A 17,812-nucleotide genomic window follows, 5' to 3' on the forward strand; every position below is an offset into this window, starting at 1 on the left:
GACGGAAATTTTGTTTGGGTACAAAGTCGCATGACCGCGCAAATTGTCAGTTAAAGCGACGCAGTGCCTTATCGCAAAAAATGGCCTGGTCATTGAGCAGCCAAATCTTCTGGGGCTGAAGTGGTTAACAGGCAGCAAGAAAAGAATGAGCCTGTGATTGTGCCTGTGATATCCTGACACATGATGACTGTGCCTGTGATATTCTGACACAAGATGAATACTGTGGTTGCTTGACAAGATGTGGCACAGAGTTCTGTAGGTGTAAGTAGAAAGACAACACTGTCTGCATGCAGTGTCTCTTATCAGGAGAGGATGGTCAGGTGTCGGCTCACTGATTCCTGTGACTAGTGGTGTTAAGGATCTGTAGTAACTCCCTCAGGGCCCTGGCTCAGGGGGTGGCATCTAAACTCGCATTGCACCATGGCCCAGCTGGATCTGGTGTGAATGGAGAAGAAGCGGCCTCCAGGCTATCATTGAAAAACCAGAAGAGGCTGGTAATGGATAACCCTTAAATGCCCACATGATGACTCTTTCTCTTGCACGGGCCCTGACTTGGCCACTGCCTGAAACAGCGTCCTTGCTTGCAGATGCAGGCTGTGGTCCCAAGAGGAAGAGCCCGGCCACTCACAAGCCTTTTATCTCCTCTCCCAGCATCCTGTTCGCTCTCAGCTGGTTGGCATTCATAGTTCAAAACAGTCCAGCTGAATGCAAATCTTGGCTCCCTGGACTACAAGTCCCAAGATGCTTTGCTTTACCTTTAGAGCTCAGTCACTCTGTATTCAAGAAGTGACAGCACAGAGAGTCTCTGCTGAACACTAGGATAAAATAGCTTCACAGCAGCGATGCTGCACAGTGTCTCCTGAATGCAGGTAATAATAGCTAGCTCTTGGCTACATATCCTGTATGTATACAATGTATTATATAATGTATCCTGTATGTATACAATATATTATATAATGTATCTTGTATGTATACAATATATTATATAATGTATCTTGTATGTATACAATATATTATATAATGTATCTTGTATGTATACAATATATTATATAATGTATCTTGTATGTATACAATATATTATATAATGTATCTTGTATGTATACAATATATTATATAATGTATCTTGTATGTATACAATGTATTATATAATGTATCCTGTATGTATACAATTACATAACGTTTCCTGTAAGTATACAATTATATAATGTATCATGTATGTATACAATGTATTATATAATATATCCTGTATGTATACAATGTATTATATAATATATCCTGTATGTATACAATGTATTATATAATGGATCCTGTATGTATACAATATATAATATAATGGATCCTGTATGTATACAATGTATTATATAATATATCCTGTATGTATACAATGTATTATATAATATATCCTGTATGTATACAATGTATTATATAATGGATCCTGTATGTATACAATGTATTATATAATATATCCTGTATGTATACAATGTATTATATAATGGATCCTGTATGTCTACAACATATTATATAATGGATCCTGTATGTATACAATGTATTATATAATGCATCCTGTATGTATACAATGTATTATATAATATATCCTGTATGTATACAAGGGTATTATATAATGGATCCTGTATGTATACAATGTGGTAGATGGAGAACGTGTCTGATAATCACCATTATACTGTATGCAGGTTCCTGCCCATTCTATAAATTCAGTTATGCTGTGTACACAAGGCACTTGCCAACGGGATAACCTCCGTCGGCATTTCCAACAGAAAAATTTAGACCATGTTCTATATCTAAGTTCATTGGAAATCCCGACAGAAAAAGTTAGATGGGGCATAGATACAGTCGGAATATCCGACCAAAAGCTCCCATCTGACTTTTTCTGATGGAAATTTCGACTGTGTGTACGCGGCATTAGGATATCCTCACACTCACTTACCTGACCCTCTGACTCCTGTGTAGGAATGGAGATAGAATTCTCTGGCACTCTGGATCCACAGTGAGATATTCAAAATTTAAAGACTGGAAATTTTCTCTCTTCAAAGTCTTCAAGCAATAGCTCAGCTGGTTGGAATAATGCCTGCCCATCCAAAAATGACCAGTACATGAGCCAGACAGAGACAACCTGAAACAACCAGACATGATGCCCCTAATGAAGTCCTCATCCTGAGTCTCATACAGACAGAAGATGGTCTGAGTATAGAAAGTCTGATTGATGTCCTTCATGGCCCATTCTATGATTGCAGGTTTGGCTCGGAGTGAGATGGAGATTCCTGTGACCTCTGAGAATGTCTTCATCTGATTTTCATTCAAGAGACCGAACAGGAATTGTACAGATAATGATAAATGTGAGTAACCTGAACTTAAGCCACGGAGTGATTCCCCTTTACAGATCTCCGGGAGGAAAGTACCTTCCATAGATCCAGACCCATCATCCATCCCATAATAGAGAGCAGCAAGGAACTCCTGTACACTCAGGTGGATGAAGCTGTAGCAGGTCTGGTGACGGACGTCCCAATGAAAGATGTTCTCATTCAGAAATACAGACTCCACCTCATCCAGAGAAAGTCCATGTCTTTCTAGATCTTTCTTCTCAAATAAGATTTGTTGGTTCAGAACTCCCTGATTGGCCAAAGCACACAGCTTCTTCAGACAGGTTTGTTTCCGGTGTACAGACTGCTCCTTCTTGCTGTGATGGGTTAGTAAGACCTCCAGGTAGAGAAGATAAATTGTAGTCATTGTACGACACCGAATCAAACCCAAATCTTTTCTGATTTCTTGTGTCATTACAGTGCAGACAATCCAGCATGTGACGGGGACGGCACACATGGTGTACACAACGTCATTGTCTTTTATTATTCTGAGAACCTTGTCTGCATCTTCTTTACTTCCATAGAATTTATGGACATATTCCTCTCGATCTTCCCTTGTAAATCCCTGGATTTCCACATTGCGGTAATCATTGATGAACGTGTTAAGTTTCTTCATGGCCAGTGACCTTGTGGTGATGATCAGAGAAGATTCTGGGAGAACATGTCTCTTGAGCAATTTTTGGAGAATTATTTCTTTGTGGGTTTCCATAGAAATGTCAAGACAACCCTCAGATTTCTCCTCCAGAGACCACCTCAGTTCATCAAACCCATCAACTATGGTGAGAAGTCTTCTCTGACTTCCAGGATCCTTCAGAACATACACCAGGTCATCTGAACTCAGTCTGCAGGTTCTGGATAAAAGCCCCACAAGACTTATGTTTTCAGGGAAGGTGTTGATTTCTCTACAGCTCAGATAAAACACAAAGTCAAACTTGTCTCGGTATAGATCCTCAGAGGCCCAGTCCAGCATGATCTTCTTGGAGGTCATTGTTTTTCCAATCCCAGCAGATCCTTCTAACACCACAACCTTAGGGATGAAACCTTCGTTATCAGGGTCAAAGAGGGCCTGGATTGTGGTTGGGGGTCTTTTCTCCATGATCTGTAGATGTCTTCTGCCTGAACTCCTTATTTCTTCTTTTTTTTCCTCTTTATTCCGGGGTCCCTTTATCATCAATGGCTTGGTGAATCTTTTCTGTAGATGAACAGCCTCCCCCATACGGGAATTATATTCTGGAATCCTCTGGAACATCTCTTTCATAGACTTTCTGTGTTCCGTACTGATGTCTTTATGAAAGAAAGGAGAATATTTTATTCCTCATACACACACATGAAATGGTATTTATAAGACAGAGTTAGAAATATTGTATTCTAACCATAAACCCCAAGAATGGAACCCTAAAACATGATATTTCATGAAATGCAGGAGGATTGTGGAAGCATCTAAAATATGGACACACCATCCAGACCAGAGGTGTAACTAGAACCTTCAGGGCCCCAGTGCAAGATACCATGAAGAGCCCCCCTGACTGCTGGGCCCTTTCTGCAGCCCATGGCCCTTTCCACTTGTTCCTGTCATGGGGCCCTTTATAAGCCTTGGTTCACACTGGTGCGACTTATAAAGTGTCTACTAATACAAAGTCGCATTGACAAGTCAAAACACATTAATTTCAATAGGTGCTGTCCTATTTAATGCGACTCAAGTCGCAGCAACAAAGAAAAGGCTCCCTGCAATATTCTGCTGTGACTTTGGTGCAATGTGAGTGCCATGGACTACAATGTTAAATCACAAAATCGCAAGGAAATTGAAAGCAAGTTTCACAACTTTGAGATCACAGCAGTGAGAAGTGAGCCTATGTTCTGCAGTGGGCTCCCTTCCTGCTGCCTCGGGCCCCCCTTCAAAGGCGGAATGTCAGGGCCTGGTCTCAAGTGCGACCTTGGTGACCCTGGTAGTTCCGCCACTGATCCAGACTACAACAGAACATAATGTTCAACCAGAAGAGATTTCATATTAGACATGGATGTCCTACTAACCTGATAATCTGTTGTCATGCGTCTTCTTCTTCAGTTTGGCTGGAAATAAGAATATGGAAGTGATTAGTCCTGACAAACCTCTGAAATGTATAAAATAATAACTAAGAGAGTTATTAGTGTAGCAGATCCTCCCAGACACCATCATCCCACCAACCCTCTGTAGATTGGAGTCTCTCCTCCTCCACGTGATGGGGATTGTCTTTGTCTGCCTGGCAACATCTCAGCACATTGCAGTGACATGTGACCATGGTGGGGGGGGACATGTAAAAGCCCCCAATTCTCTATGCAGGGTTTACAGGCACACACTTAGAATTTGGAGCCTTGACTCCTCTTTCTGATGGAGGTTTTGATGGATGCATGGGGCACAAAGCTCAGAACCCCAAGCAGCAGTCATGAGGGTCTCCTAGGAATACACCTATAAATATGGAGGTTCTGCATAATCGGCAAGTGGCTGCCATTGTATTGCTCTGCTCGGCATGCCGAGTGATGTCATTGTGTTATGGTGACTGAATGTCGGCATCCTGGAGAAGTGCTTCCATTTTACATTGTTCCTGTTCTGCTGTAGTTTGAACTCTGTAGCCTTTTCCTTCATCTGGAATTTTGATACCCAAATGTATTTTATTCTGTAAACTCACTCAGTAAAGATGGCATAACTCCTTATTGACTAAAGCCCCATACACACACATACATACACATCGGTTTTTCTGCTAAGTTTTTCCTTCAGGTTTACCAAAACCATGTAGTGCAAGGGCCTGCTCCTAATTGCATACAAATTGAAACTCCTAAGGTTGGACCTCATATTATATGGTTTTGGTAAATCTGAAGGAAAAACTCAGCAGAAAAACTGATAGTGTGTATGGGGCTTGAGGGTAAAACAAATGTCAATGCCTGAACACAATTTGCAACTTTGATCTGTGTTAGTAAATCTGTACATATCAAAGCACATAAAATGTCTTTCAATCCATGGTTTGCATTCCGAAAACCCAGGAAATGACATCACCGGAAGGCCTCGTACCTAATGCATTTCACTCTGCCTCGGGAGCATCATCAGAGGAGTTTTACAGTGGTGTGAAAAAGTGTTTGCCCCCTTCCTCATTTCCTGTTCCTTTGCATGTTTGTCACACTTAAGTGTTTCGGAACATCAAACCAATTTAAACAATAGTCAAGGACAACACAAGTAAACACAAAATGCAATTTGTAAATGAAGGTGTTTATTATTAAAGGTGAAAAAAAATCCAAACCATCATGGCCCTGTGTGAAAAAGTGATTGCCCCCTAAACCTAATAACTGGTTGGGCCACCCTTAGCAGCAACAACTGCAACCAAGCGTTTGCGATAACGTGCAATGAGGCTTTTACAGCGTCCTGGAGGAATTTTGGCCCACTCATCTTTGCAGAATTGTCCTAATTCAGTTACATTAGAGGGTTTTCGAGCATGAATGGCCTTTTTAAGGTCATACCACAACATCTCAATAGGATTCAGGTCAGGACTTTGGCTAGGCCACTCCAAAGTCTTCATTTTGTTTTTCTTCAGCCATTCGGTGGTGGACTTGCTGGTGTGTTTAGGATCATTGTCCTGCTGCAGAACCCAAGTTCGTTTCAGCTTGAGTACACGAACAGATGGTCGGACATTCTCCTTCAGGATCTCTTGGTAGACAGCAGAATTCATAGTTCCTTTTATCACAGCAAGTCTTCCAAGTCCTGAAGCAGCAAAACAGCCCCAGACCATCACACTACCACCACCATATTTTACTGTTGGTATAATGTTCTTTTTATGAAATGCAGTGTTCCTTCTACGCCAGATATACTTAGACACACACCTTCCAAAGAGTTCCACTTTTGTCTCATCGGTCCACAGAATGTTGTCCCAAAAGTCTTGGGGATCATCAAGATGTGTTGTGGAGAAATTGAGACGAGCTTTGATGTTCTTTTTGCTCAGCAGTGGTTTTCTCCTTGGAACTCCGCCATGCAGGCCATTTTTGCCCAGTCTTTTCCTGATGGTGGAGGCATGAACGCTGACCTTAACTGAGGCAAGTGAGGCCTGCAGTTCCTTGGACGTTGTTGTGGGGTCTTTTGTGACCTCTTGGATGAGTCGTCGCTGCGCTCTTGGGGGTAATTTTGGGCGGCCGGCCACTCCTGGGAAGGTTCACCACTGTTCCATGTCTTCGCCATTTGTGGATAATGGCTCTCACTGTGGTTCGCTGGATTCCCAAAGCTTTGGAAATGGCTTTATAACCCTTTCCAGACTGATAGATCTCAATTACTTTCTTTCTCAATTGTTCCTGAATTTCTTTGGGTCTCGGCATGATGTGTAGCTTTTAAGGATCTTCTGGTGGACCTTACTGTGTCAAGCAGCTCCTATTTAAGTGATGCCTTGATTGTGAACAGGTGTGGCAATAATCAGGCCTGGGTGTGGCTAGAGAAATTGAACTCAGGTGTGGACAACCACAGTTATAGTATGTTTTAACAAGGGGGGCAATCACTTTTTCACACAGGGCCATGATGGTTTGGATTTTTTTCACCTTTAATAATAAACACCTTGATTTACAAATTGCATTTTGTGTTTACTTGTGTTGTCCTTGACTATTGTTTAAATTGGTTTGATGTTCCGAAACACTTAAGTGTGACAAACATGCAAAGGAACAGGAAATTAGGAAGGGGGCAAACACTTTTTCACACCACTGTATATGCTTGGCATGAAAGACTAACATGTGAGTGGATATTACTTTATAATAAAACCTTTTTTAAATGATATCAGGCCATGTACATGGGTGTCCGCAGGTAGGGGCAAGGGGGGTCCAGTGCCCCCCCCGGAATCAGATCTTAAATTCAACACAGTTCCATCGCTATTGGGGTGAGGGCAGCCCGCACCCATGTGTAACCAGCCAGTGGGGTGACACCATCAAGGTTCTGTCAAGCCCCCTATCAGTATAGTGTGACTGTGGGCTGTTTTCCCTGCTCAGTCCAGCAGAGAACTCGGCAGCTCTGTGACAGGAGAAAGGCGAGCTGGGGCTATCAGGTTTCCCCCCAGTCACCACCCCTTTCTCCTGTCAGGGAGAAGAGATGGCGGCTCTCACCAGGTTCCCTGCCCAGCTTCCTGCCCGCTCTGTTCCCTCCCCATTGGCCATAACTGAGGGCCAGTCAAAGGAGACAATGAGAGGAGAGCATCATGGGACATGTAGTCCCAAAGATTGGCGGCCCCATTTTCCCCCGGGAGGAGGCTACAGCCCGATCAAGAGAGAGATTGAGAGACTGCACCCTGAGAAAAAGCTGAGGGAGAGAGTGCTACAGGGAGAAGAATGAGGAGTGTGCTGGATAGAAGCCAGAGAGAGAGAGAGAGCCACGCTGCCCAGCGCCACCAGAGAGAACTACACTGCCCCGCGCCACCAGAGAGAGCCACGCTGCCCAGCGCCGCCACAGAGAGAAAGACTGAGCCACTGCCAGGGTACAGACATGCTACACTACTGACCAGAGTCGCCCCCGGGAAACCCAGAGTGAGTGATCGTCCAGCCAGAGGGATCACTGCTGTTGTTTCACTGGGTCTGGTAAGAGGGCCTGTTGGCCATTATCCATTACTTATCCTAGGGACTGTACTACATCTGCAGTCTCTGACCATGATAATGTGATAATGACATTGTCGAAAAGGGGTGGCGCATGGATGACCCTAAAATTATGTCCACCCCAGAAAAAAGTTCTGCGGACGCCCATGGCCATGTATGCTCTGTTTCTTATCCTATCAGTACGCTTAACAACTACCGGGGATGTTTAGAAGAAGAAAAGACACATCTACGAAAAATATATTTCACCAGTATAGCCGATCTTTACATGGATAGCTGGTGAGTGAGGGCAGAAGAGGAAGGGGAGCACAGCACTTTCATCACTTTTGTCATCTGCTATCGCACAGATTGCACTTTTTAAAAAGTTATCTCTGCGCGGATGGCACTTTAACCACTTGCCGACCAGCCGCCACAGTTATAATGTGGCAACGTGGCTTGGCTTCCCGAAACGACATACTGGTACGTCGTTTCCTGCATGAGCCTGTGTGGGCACGCGTGCTGATTGGCTAGCAGGGGAGCCAATCAGCAGGTCCGGCAGACGCGATGTCCACCGGCTGCCCGAGATTGTTCCTCGTGGATACAGAATGGGGATCTGCCAATGTAAACAAGGTAGATCTCCGTTCTGACAGGGGATTAGACAGAGATATTGTGTTTCTGCTATGCAGGAAGACGGATCTGTGTGTTTTCCCAGTCAGACAGTCCCCATATTCAGTTATGCCACGTACACATGGTCGGAAATGCCGCCAGCAAAAGACCGATGTGAGCTTTTGGTTCAAAAATGTGACCATGTGTAGGCTCCATCGGACTTTTGCTGGCAGCATTTCCGCCAGCAAAAGATTGAGAGCAGGTTCTCTATTTTTCAGAAGGAAAAAGTTTCTATCGGAAAAGCTGTTCGTCTGTATGCAATTTCGACAAACTCTTAAAGGAGTATACACATTTTTTCTTGCAGCAGTCTAAATTTAATTGAATGTAAATGTATTTAAACACACCACAGCGCTGGGACACTCACAGTTTTTAATATTATAAGCTTAATTTTGGATATATTGAGTTTGAGGAAGTGATGTCACATCCTGGCTGGTAGGTCTGTTAGTAAATTAGTGCTGGAGACTGATAGGCTGAGCTGAGGGGTAAAGAGATAAATTTGGGGTGTCATCAGCATAGAAATTATCTTGAAAGCCATGAGAGGAGGTGTAGATTGAGAATAGGCGAGGTTCAGGAACAGAACCTTGGGGGACCCTGACGGAGAAAGGAAGAGGAGGAGTTAGCCCCTGTACACACGGTCGGAGATTTCCACAACCAAATCCGTCGGATTTTGCCCGTCGGATTTTGTCCATCGGATCTTGTCCGAAACTGTTGCATACACACGGTCGGACAAAGTTGGCGAAAAATCCGATCTTTCAGAACGTGATGACATAATTTCGTTACGATGGGACTACGTTCAGGCTAGTAGCCAATAGCTTTGATGTAGGAATTTGATCTGAACATGCGTGGCACTTGGTCCGATCAAAATGCTCTACACATGATTGGATTAGGTCCGACCGGCCCAGTTGGTCGGGAAATATTTCCAACATGTTGGAAAATTGGGTCCGACGGATATTCGGACGGAATCAGTCCGATGCATACCACACACAGTCGGATTATCTGACGACACGGTCCGATAGGGCACATTCCGACGGATTCTCCGACCGTGTGTACAAGGCTTTAGAGTTGCAAGTGACACTGAAGGTGCGGTGGGATAGGTAGGATGAGAACTGGCGAAAAGTATAGTCGCAAAGACCAAAAGAGTGTTTTGAGGAGGACGGGGTGGTCCACCGTGTCAAAGGCAGCAGAAAGGTCCGGAAACAGGAGAAGAGAACAACATCCATTGGATTTAGCTGCTAGTAAATGGTTTGTGAGTTCTAGGAGAGCAGTTTCTGTGGAGTGTTGAGGGCAAAAGCTGGACTGAAGGGGATCAAGAATTTTGTTGTCACTCAGATCATCACTCAGTCGGTTGTAGACCAGGCATTCGAGGTGAGCTAAAGGACTATTACGGTACATGTAGAAATATCAATAACCAGTTATTTAAACCAGAGTAAAATAGATATAACGTTTATTCAAATAATAAAATCATTTAACAATATACAGTGGTACAGGTGGTGAGGTATTTCAACTAGTTTCGCTCTGACTGAGCTTCTTCAGGAAATACATACGTCTGTGAAAAAACACAAGTACAGTAAATAGGACAGAAGAGGACAATAATCATCTAAAATACATTGTAAAAGATGTAAAGGGGAACTAATATACAACACAAGATGTGGCTCTTACCCACGTCGAGTACCACCGAAGCACCAGAGGGCCCCGGGAGTGTCTCCCCCTGGCGACTGGGGGAGGTATTAGAAAACGGACAGGCCGATATCTAGGAGAGATATATGATATTGAATTATAGTTCAACTAGTTGAAATACGTCACCACCTGTACCACTCTGTATATTGTTAAATGATTTTATTATTTGAATGAACTTTATATCTATTTTACTCTGGTTTAAATAACTGGTTATTGATATTTCTACCTGTACCGTAATAGTCCTTTAGCTCACCTCTGTCGTCGATAAGCCTGATATGGGAACCAGGTTTCTCGATTTTTATTCCATGTCATTTTGGATGATGGTACACCCTAATAATTCATTAGTCTACTTGGGTGACGAGGCTTTTATTTTCATATTTTGTGCATAGACCAGGCATTCAAAGAGTTTGGAGAGAAAGGAGATGGGGCATATGCTGTTAGGATTGTATCCTCTATCTATACAATGTATTTTCCCTTTTATTGGTTGAACTGGAGGGACTTTTTCAAACAATGTATTATTTAATGGATCCTGTATGTATACTTCCATGAGGCCCCATATGTCAGTGGGAAGGGGTTCATCTGGATAGAAGCTCCCGTGTGGTGACCGGCTTTTTCTGGATGACATTCCTCGTTTTTTCCTCACACAGATATTGTGATATTGTGATATTGTGATAACTCACCATGTTGTGCTCTCCTCTCCTGGAGGTCATATGCTGGTCCCATCAGACTGATCAGTTTAAAGACATCAATGGTGACGTCCAGAGCCCCTTCTTCTCCATATGTGTCTATCAGGATGTCCTTGGTGGTGATCCAGTCTGCATTTTCTAGTTTTCCTCGGGGGATGGGAAGTTCATCTCCATAGGAGACATCAGACAATTTGTTCCTAAATCTCTTGAAGTCACTTCCTTTCAGATCCTCCAGAGAATATATGATAAGATCCCCGGGGGTTTGTTTCCTCTTTCCCAGAACACCAGAAGCCGACCCTGCAGAGAGGACAATCAGTAACTATAAACATTCATTCTGATTGGATGATTTCTGACACATGAAAAAATGGTGTGCGTTTCCCCCCAGCCCATTACCAGGCCCTTCATGTCAGGTATTAATATTAAGGGGAACCCTGCACCAAACTAAAAAAAAATGGCATGGGGGTCCCCCCTCAAAATCCACACCAGACCCATATCCGAGCATGCAACCTGGCAGGCCACACGAAAAAGGGGGGAAGAGAGAGTGTCCTCTCCTCCTGAATTGTACCAGGTCACATGTCCTCAACATGGGGAGGGTGCTTTGGGGTCCCCCCAAAGCACCTTGTCCCCATGTTGATGGGGACAAGGGCCTCATCCCCACAACCCTTGCCCGATGGTTGTGGGGGTCTGCAGGCGGGGGGCTTATCGGAATCTGGAAGCCCCCTTTAACAAGGGGACCCCCAGATCCTGCCCCCCCTCAATGTCTACAATGTAAAGTAGTGAGTGTACAGCTTGTATAACAGTGTAAATTTGTTGTCCCTTCAAAATAACTCAACACAGCCATTAATGTCTAAACCGCTGGCAACAAAAGTGAGTACACCCCTAAGTGAAAATGTCCAAATTGGGCTCAATTAGCTATTTTCCCTCCCCAGTGTCATGTGAGTCGCTAGTGTTACAAGGTCTCAGGTGTGAATGGGGAGCAGGTGTGTTAAATTTGGTGTTATCGCTCTCACTTTCTCATACTGGTCACTGGAAGTTCAACATGGCACCTCATGGCAAAGATCTCTCTGAGGATCTGAAAAAAAGAATTGTTGCTCTACATAAAGGTGGCCTAGGCTATAAGAAGATTGCCAAAACCCTAAAACTGAGCTGCAGCACGGTGGCAAAGACCATACAGCGGTATAACAGGACAGGTTCCACTCAGAACAGGCCTTGCCATGGTCCAACCAAAGAAGTTGAGGTCACGTGCTCAGCGTCATATCCAGAGATGGTCTTTGGGAAATAGACGTATGAGTGATGCAAGCATTGCTGCAGAGGTTGAAGGGGTGGGGGATCAGCCTGTCAGTGCTCAGACCATACATCATACACTGCATCAAATTGGTCTGCATGGCTGTCATCCCAGAAGGAAGCCTTTTCTAAAGATGATGCACAAGAAAGACCGCAAACAGTTTGCTGAAGACAAGCAGACTGAGGACATGGATTACTGGAACCATGTCCTGTGGTCTGATGAGACCAAGATAAATTTATTTGGTTCAGATGGTGACAAACGTGTGTGTGGCAGCAACCAGGTGAGGAGGACAAAGACAAGTGTGTCTTGCCTACAGTCAAGCATGGTGGTGGGAGTGTCATGGTCTGGGGCTTCATGAGTGCTGCCGGCACTGGGGAGCTACAGTTCATTGACGGGATGCCAACATGTACTGTGACATACTGAAGCAGAGCATGATCCCCTCCCTTCAGAGACTGGGCCGCAGGGCAGTATTCCAACATAACGACCCCAAACACACCTCCAAGGCCGCGTACACACGCGCGGACTGTTCGCCCAACCTTGTTCGTCAAACAGTTTCGGCAAACAGTCCGCTCAAAATTTGCATGAGCGGACTTGCCCACACACGGCACTTTTTGAGCGGACTGTTTCAGCGAACTGTTTGCCAAACAGTTCGCTCAACTTTTGAAATGAACGGACTCGCCCACGTAAGGCGGAGGCAAGTCCGCCCATTTCGAGCGCGTGTACAGGTAGGCGGGGACGCGACGGAGACGTCGCGGGCTCCGCCGCCTGGAATGGGCTTAAAGGGGAACCCCAACGCCGAAAAAAATCGGCGTGGGGGTTCCCCCAAAGTCCACACCAGACCCTTGTCCGAGCACGCTACCCGGCCGGCCAGGAAAGGGGGGCGAGCGAGCGCGCCCCCCCTCCTGAGCCGTACCAGGCCGCGTGCCCTCAACATGGGGGGTGCCTTTGGGAAGGGGGGGCCGCGCGGCCCCCCCACCCCAAAGCACCTTGTCCCCATGTTGATGAGGACAAGGGCCTCTTCCCGACAACCCTGGCCCTTGGTTGTCGGGGTCTGCGGGCGGGGGGCTTATCGGAATCCGGGAGCCCCCTTTAATAAGGGGGCCCCCGGATACCGGCCCCCCACCCTATGTGAATGAGTATGGGGTACAATGTACCCCTACCTATTCACCTGTGAAATAAAGTACAAAAAAAAACACAACACAGGGAAAAAATATTTTATTGCACAGCTCCAGGGGTCTTCCGTCTTCGGGGGTCTTGTCCCCCTCTTTGGTTCTTCTGCCGGGCCACCGCGCCTTCTTTTAGCTCTTTTGCAGGCGGTGGCCCGGTCTTCTGTCGCCGTCTTCCGTTCTTCTGCCGCCGCCTTCGGTTCTTCTGCCGGGCCACCGCGCCTTCTTATAGCTCTTTTTGAGGCGGTGGCCCGGTCTTCTGTCGCCGCTGTCGCCGCCGCCGCCTTCAGTTCTTCTTCTTCTTCTTCTTCTTCTCCTGGAGATGTTGACTCGACGAGCTCTCCGGCCACAATGCCAGGGACGCGCTCCGCTGCCACTTATATAGTGACAATGGGGCGGTGTCACATGGTATATGTCACATGGGTTGGTCACATGGTGACCCCGCCCCCTTACGATGTCATAGTCCCCATGTGACATCAACCCATGTGACCAACCCATGTGACATATACCATGTGACACCGCCCCATTGTCACTATATAAGTGACCGCTCAGCGCGGCTCTGGCATTCCGGCCGGAGAGAGCGACGTGTCAACATCTCCTGGAGAAGAAGAAGAAGAAGAAGAAGAAGAAGAAGAAGAACGGAAGGCGGCGACGGCGACAGAAGACCGGGCCACCGCCTCTAAAAGAGCTATAAGAAGGCGCGGTGGCCCGGCAGAAGAACCGAAGGCGGCGACAGAAGAACAGAAGGCGGCGACAGAAGACCGGGCCACCGCCTGCAAAAGAGCTATAAGAAGGCGCGGTGGCCCGGCAGAAGAACCGAAGAGGGGGACAAGACCCCCGAAGACGGAAGACCCCCGGAGCTGTGCAATAAAATATTTTTTCCCTGTGTTGTGTTTTTTTTTGTACTTTATTTCACAGGTGAATGGGTAGGGGTACATTGTACCCCATACTCATTCACATAGGGTGGGGGGCCGGTATCCGGGGGCCCCCTTATTAAAGGGAGCTCCCGGATTCCGATAAGCCCCCCGCCCGCAGACCCCGACAACCAACGGCCAGGGTTGTCGGGAAGAGGCCCTTGTCCTCATCAACATGGGGACAAGGTGCTTTGGGGTGGGGGGGCCGCGCGGCCCCCCCTTCCCCAAGACACCCCCCATGTTGAGGGCACGCGGCCTGGTACGGCTCAGGAGGGGGGGGCGCGCTCGCTCACCCCCCTTTCCTGGCCGGCCGGGTAGCGTGCTCGGACAAGGGTCTGGTGTGGACTTTGGGGGGACCCCCACGCCGATTTTTTTCGGCGTTGGGGTTCCCCTTTAAGTCCATTCCAGGCGGCGGAGCCCGCGACGTCTCCGTCGCGGGCCCCGCCTACCTTCACACGCGCTCGAAATGAGCAGACTCCTCCGAGCGGGAACAGTTTGCTCATTTCGAAAGTGGCCTACACACGGGCGGACTGTTCGCTCAAACAAAGTTTCAGCGGACAGTTTTTCGGAATTTCCGAAAGACTTTGTCCGTCAAACTGTCCGCTGAAACTGTCCGCTGAAAGCCCACACACGGGCGGACTGTCCGCTGAAACACTGTTCAGCGGACAAAGTTGAGCGAACAGTCCGCCCGTGTGTACGCGGCCCAAGACGACCGCTCCCTTGCTAAAGAAGCTGAGGGTAAAGGTGATGGACTGGTCAAGCATGTCTCCAGACCTAAACCCTATTGATCCTCAAAAGGAAGGTGGAGGAGCACAAGGTCTCCAACATCCACCAGCTCTGTGATGTCATCATGGAGGAGGGGAAGAGGAGTCCAGTGCCAACCTGTGAAGCTCTGGTGACCTCCATGCCCAAAGGGGTTAAGGCAGTGCTGGAAAATAATGGTGGCCACACAAAATATTGACACTTTGGGCCCAAAGGGGTTTACTGTCTTGTGTTGCCAGCCCTTTAGACATTAATGGCTGCGTGTTGAGTTATTTTGAGGGGACAGCAAATTTACACTGTTATACAAGCTGTACACTCACTACTTTACATTGTAGACAAGTGTCATTTCTTCAGTGTTGTCACATGAAAAAATAGAAGAAAATATTTACAAACATGTGAGGGGTGTACTCACTTTTGTGAGATACTGTATAATATATAATATATATATATATATATATATATATATATATATATATATATATATATATATATATTTATGGGCATAGCCCTAAGACTGAGACAGATGTGGTTCACATAAACACGTGACAAGACTTACAACATAAATAGACCTAAGTTGTGGGTAGGGAGTATATCTTTATTGGTTCTAAGCTCATTGAGCAAGCTTGGAGAAGGCTAGGGCCATCTCCACTTGAGGGTTTGGAATATATCTGGCGAAGCAGGCGAACTTTCACCTGATTCTTGATCACATGGTCTGGTACTCCATACTGAGATGCTGCTGAGGCTGCGCCGATCCAGAAGGAATGTCCAGTATACCACCCAGGGTCTAGGCCTAAGCTGAGCAGTAGGACCCTAACATGTTTGATAAACTGACTGCCAGTCAGGGGGTTGGCCCAGAAAAGGCAATAAGGGGCTGGAGACTGGCTGGCTGGGTAGACGAGAGAGCAGATGGTCAAGGATCGTTACCGGGCACCAGGCATTGCTGGTCCTGAAGAAGTTGATATCTACTCCGGGTCTGTTTTTTTTTTGACGTTTTGGAGACCATAAGATGAAGGACATAAAGGCTTGGGAAGCGAGTCAGCAGGTTTCTGTACAGTACCTGACTGCTGGTACTACCAGAGGTGAACTCGCTAGGTCGTAGGAAGCCAAAGGTCAGGTAGATGGCCACCTGGAAGACCAGACTGCGAAAGAGCCCAAAGGGGAAAGTGTGAGGCCGCGTACACACGGGCGGACTGTTCGCTCAACTTTGTCCGCTGAAAGTGTTTCAGCGGACAGTCCGCTCGTGTGTGGGGCTTCAGCGGACAGTTTCAGCGGACAGTTTGACGAACAAAGTTTTTCGGAAATTCCGAAAAACTGTCCGCTGAAACTTGGTTTGAGCGGACAGTCCGTCCGTGTGTAGGCCACTTTCGAAATGAGCAAACTGTTCCCGTTCGGAGGAAAGTCTGCTCATTTCGAGCGCGTCTCCAGGTAGGCGGGGCCCGCGAAGGAGACGTCGCGGGCCCCGCCGCCTGGTATGGACTTAAAGGGGAACCCCAACGCCGAAAAAAATCGGCGTGGGGGTCCCCCCAAAGTCCACAACAGACCCTTGTCCGAGCACGCTACCCGTCCGGCCAGGAAAGGGGGGCGGGCGAACGCGCCCCCCCTCCCGAGCCGTACCAGGCCGCGTGCCCTCAACATGGGGGGTGCCTTGGGGAAGGGGGGGCGCGCGGCCCCCCCACCCCAAAGCACCTTGTCCCCATGTTGATGAGGACAAGGGCCGCGGCGACAGAAGACCGGGCCACCGCCTGCAAAAGAGCTATAAGAAGGCGCGGTGGCCCGGCAGAAGAACCGAAGAGGGGGACAAGACCCCCGAAGACGGAAGACCCCCGGAGCTGTGCAATAAAATATTTTTTCCCTGTGTTGTGTTTTTTTTTGTACTTTATTTCACAGGTGAATGGGTAGGGGTACATTGTACCCCATACTCATTCACATAGGGTGGGGGGCCGGTATCCGGGGGCCCCCTTATTAAAGGGAGCTCCCGGATTCCGATAAGCCCCCCGCCCGCAGACCCCGACAACCAACGGCCAGGGTTGTCGGGAAGAGGCCCTTGTCCTCATCAACATGGGGACAAGGTGCTTTGGGGTGGGGGGGCCGCGCGGCCCCCCCTTCCCCAAGGCACCCCCCATGTTGAGGGCACGCGGCCTGGTACGGCTCGGGAGGGGGGGCGCGCTCGCTCGCCCCCCTTTCCTGGCCGGCCGGGTAGCGTGCTCGGACAAGGGTCTGTTGTGGACTTAGGGGGGACCCCCACGCCGATTTTTTTCGGCGTTGGGGTTCCCCTTTAAGTACATTCCAGGCGGCGGAGCCCGCGACGTCTCCGCCGCAGGCCCAGCCTACCTGCACACGCGCTCGAAATGAGCGGACTGTTGCCTCGTGTGTGGGCGAGTCCGTTCATTTCAAAAGTTGCGCGGACTTAGTACGACGAACAAAGTTTGCCGTATTTGTCCGCTCAAAAAGTGCCGTGTGTGGGCGTGTTCGTTCATTCAAAAGTTTGAGCGGACTGTTTTACGAACTTAGTTTCGCGTGTGTACGCGGCCTGAGGATTATGGACATGCCCCTGAATATAGCGCTTGTGATGGGTAAGCGTTTGCCGTTGATAGCGGGCTACTGCTTATAAATTTCGTGCAGCAGGGCTTTCACTGTATGGGCTGTGAACACAGATGGCTCTCCGGTATTCTGTAAAGACAGAAAATGCTGAATATTGGCTAGGTACAGCCTG

The 17,812-nt window shown here is 47.4% G+C and overlaps 1 protein-coding gene across 2 annotated transcripts in view; it reads right to left on the reverse strand.

The window, feature by feature from the left end:
• LOC143961812 (NACHT, LRR and PYD domains-containing protein 3-like) overlaps window positions 1-17,812 on the reverse strand; it is a 117,535-nt gene that overhangs the window by 58,988 nt on the left and 40,735 nt on the right. For both annotated transcript variants that reach the window (XM_077471142.1, XM_077471143.1), the window contains exons 3-5: window positions 10,967-11,269; window positions 4,410-4,448; window positions 1,946-3,662 (exon numbers count right to left, since the gene is read on the reverse strand). In XM_077471142.1, the coding sequence (XP_077327268.1) occupies window positions 1,946-3,662; window positions 4,410-4,448; window positions 10,967-11,269 (2,059 nt within the window). The remainder of the gene's footprint in view (window positions 1-1,945; window positions 3,663-4,409; window positions 4,449-10,966; window positions 11,270-17,812) is intronic.

Source organism: Lithobates pipiens, unplaced genomic scaffold, assembly GCF_037356315.1.
Source record: "Lithobates pipiens isolate NorthernLeopardFrog02 unplaced genomic scaffold, aLitPip1_a1.2 Scaffold_8, whole genome shotgun sequence".
In the NCBI taxonomy this organism is placed as follows: Eukaryota; Metazoa; Chordata; class Amphibia; order Anura; family Ranidae; genus Lithobates; species Lithobates pipiens.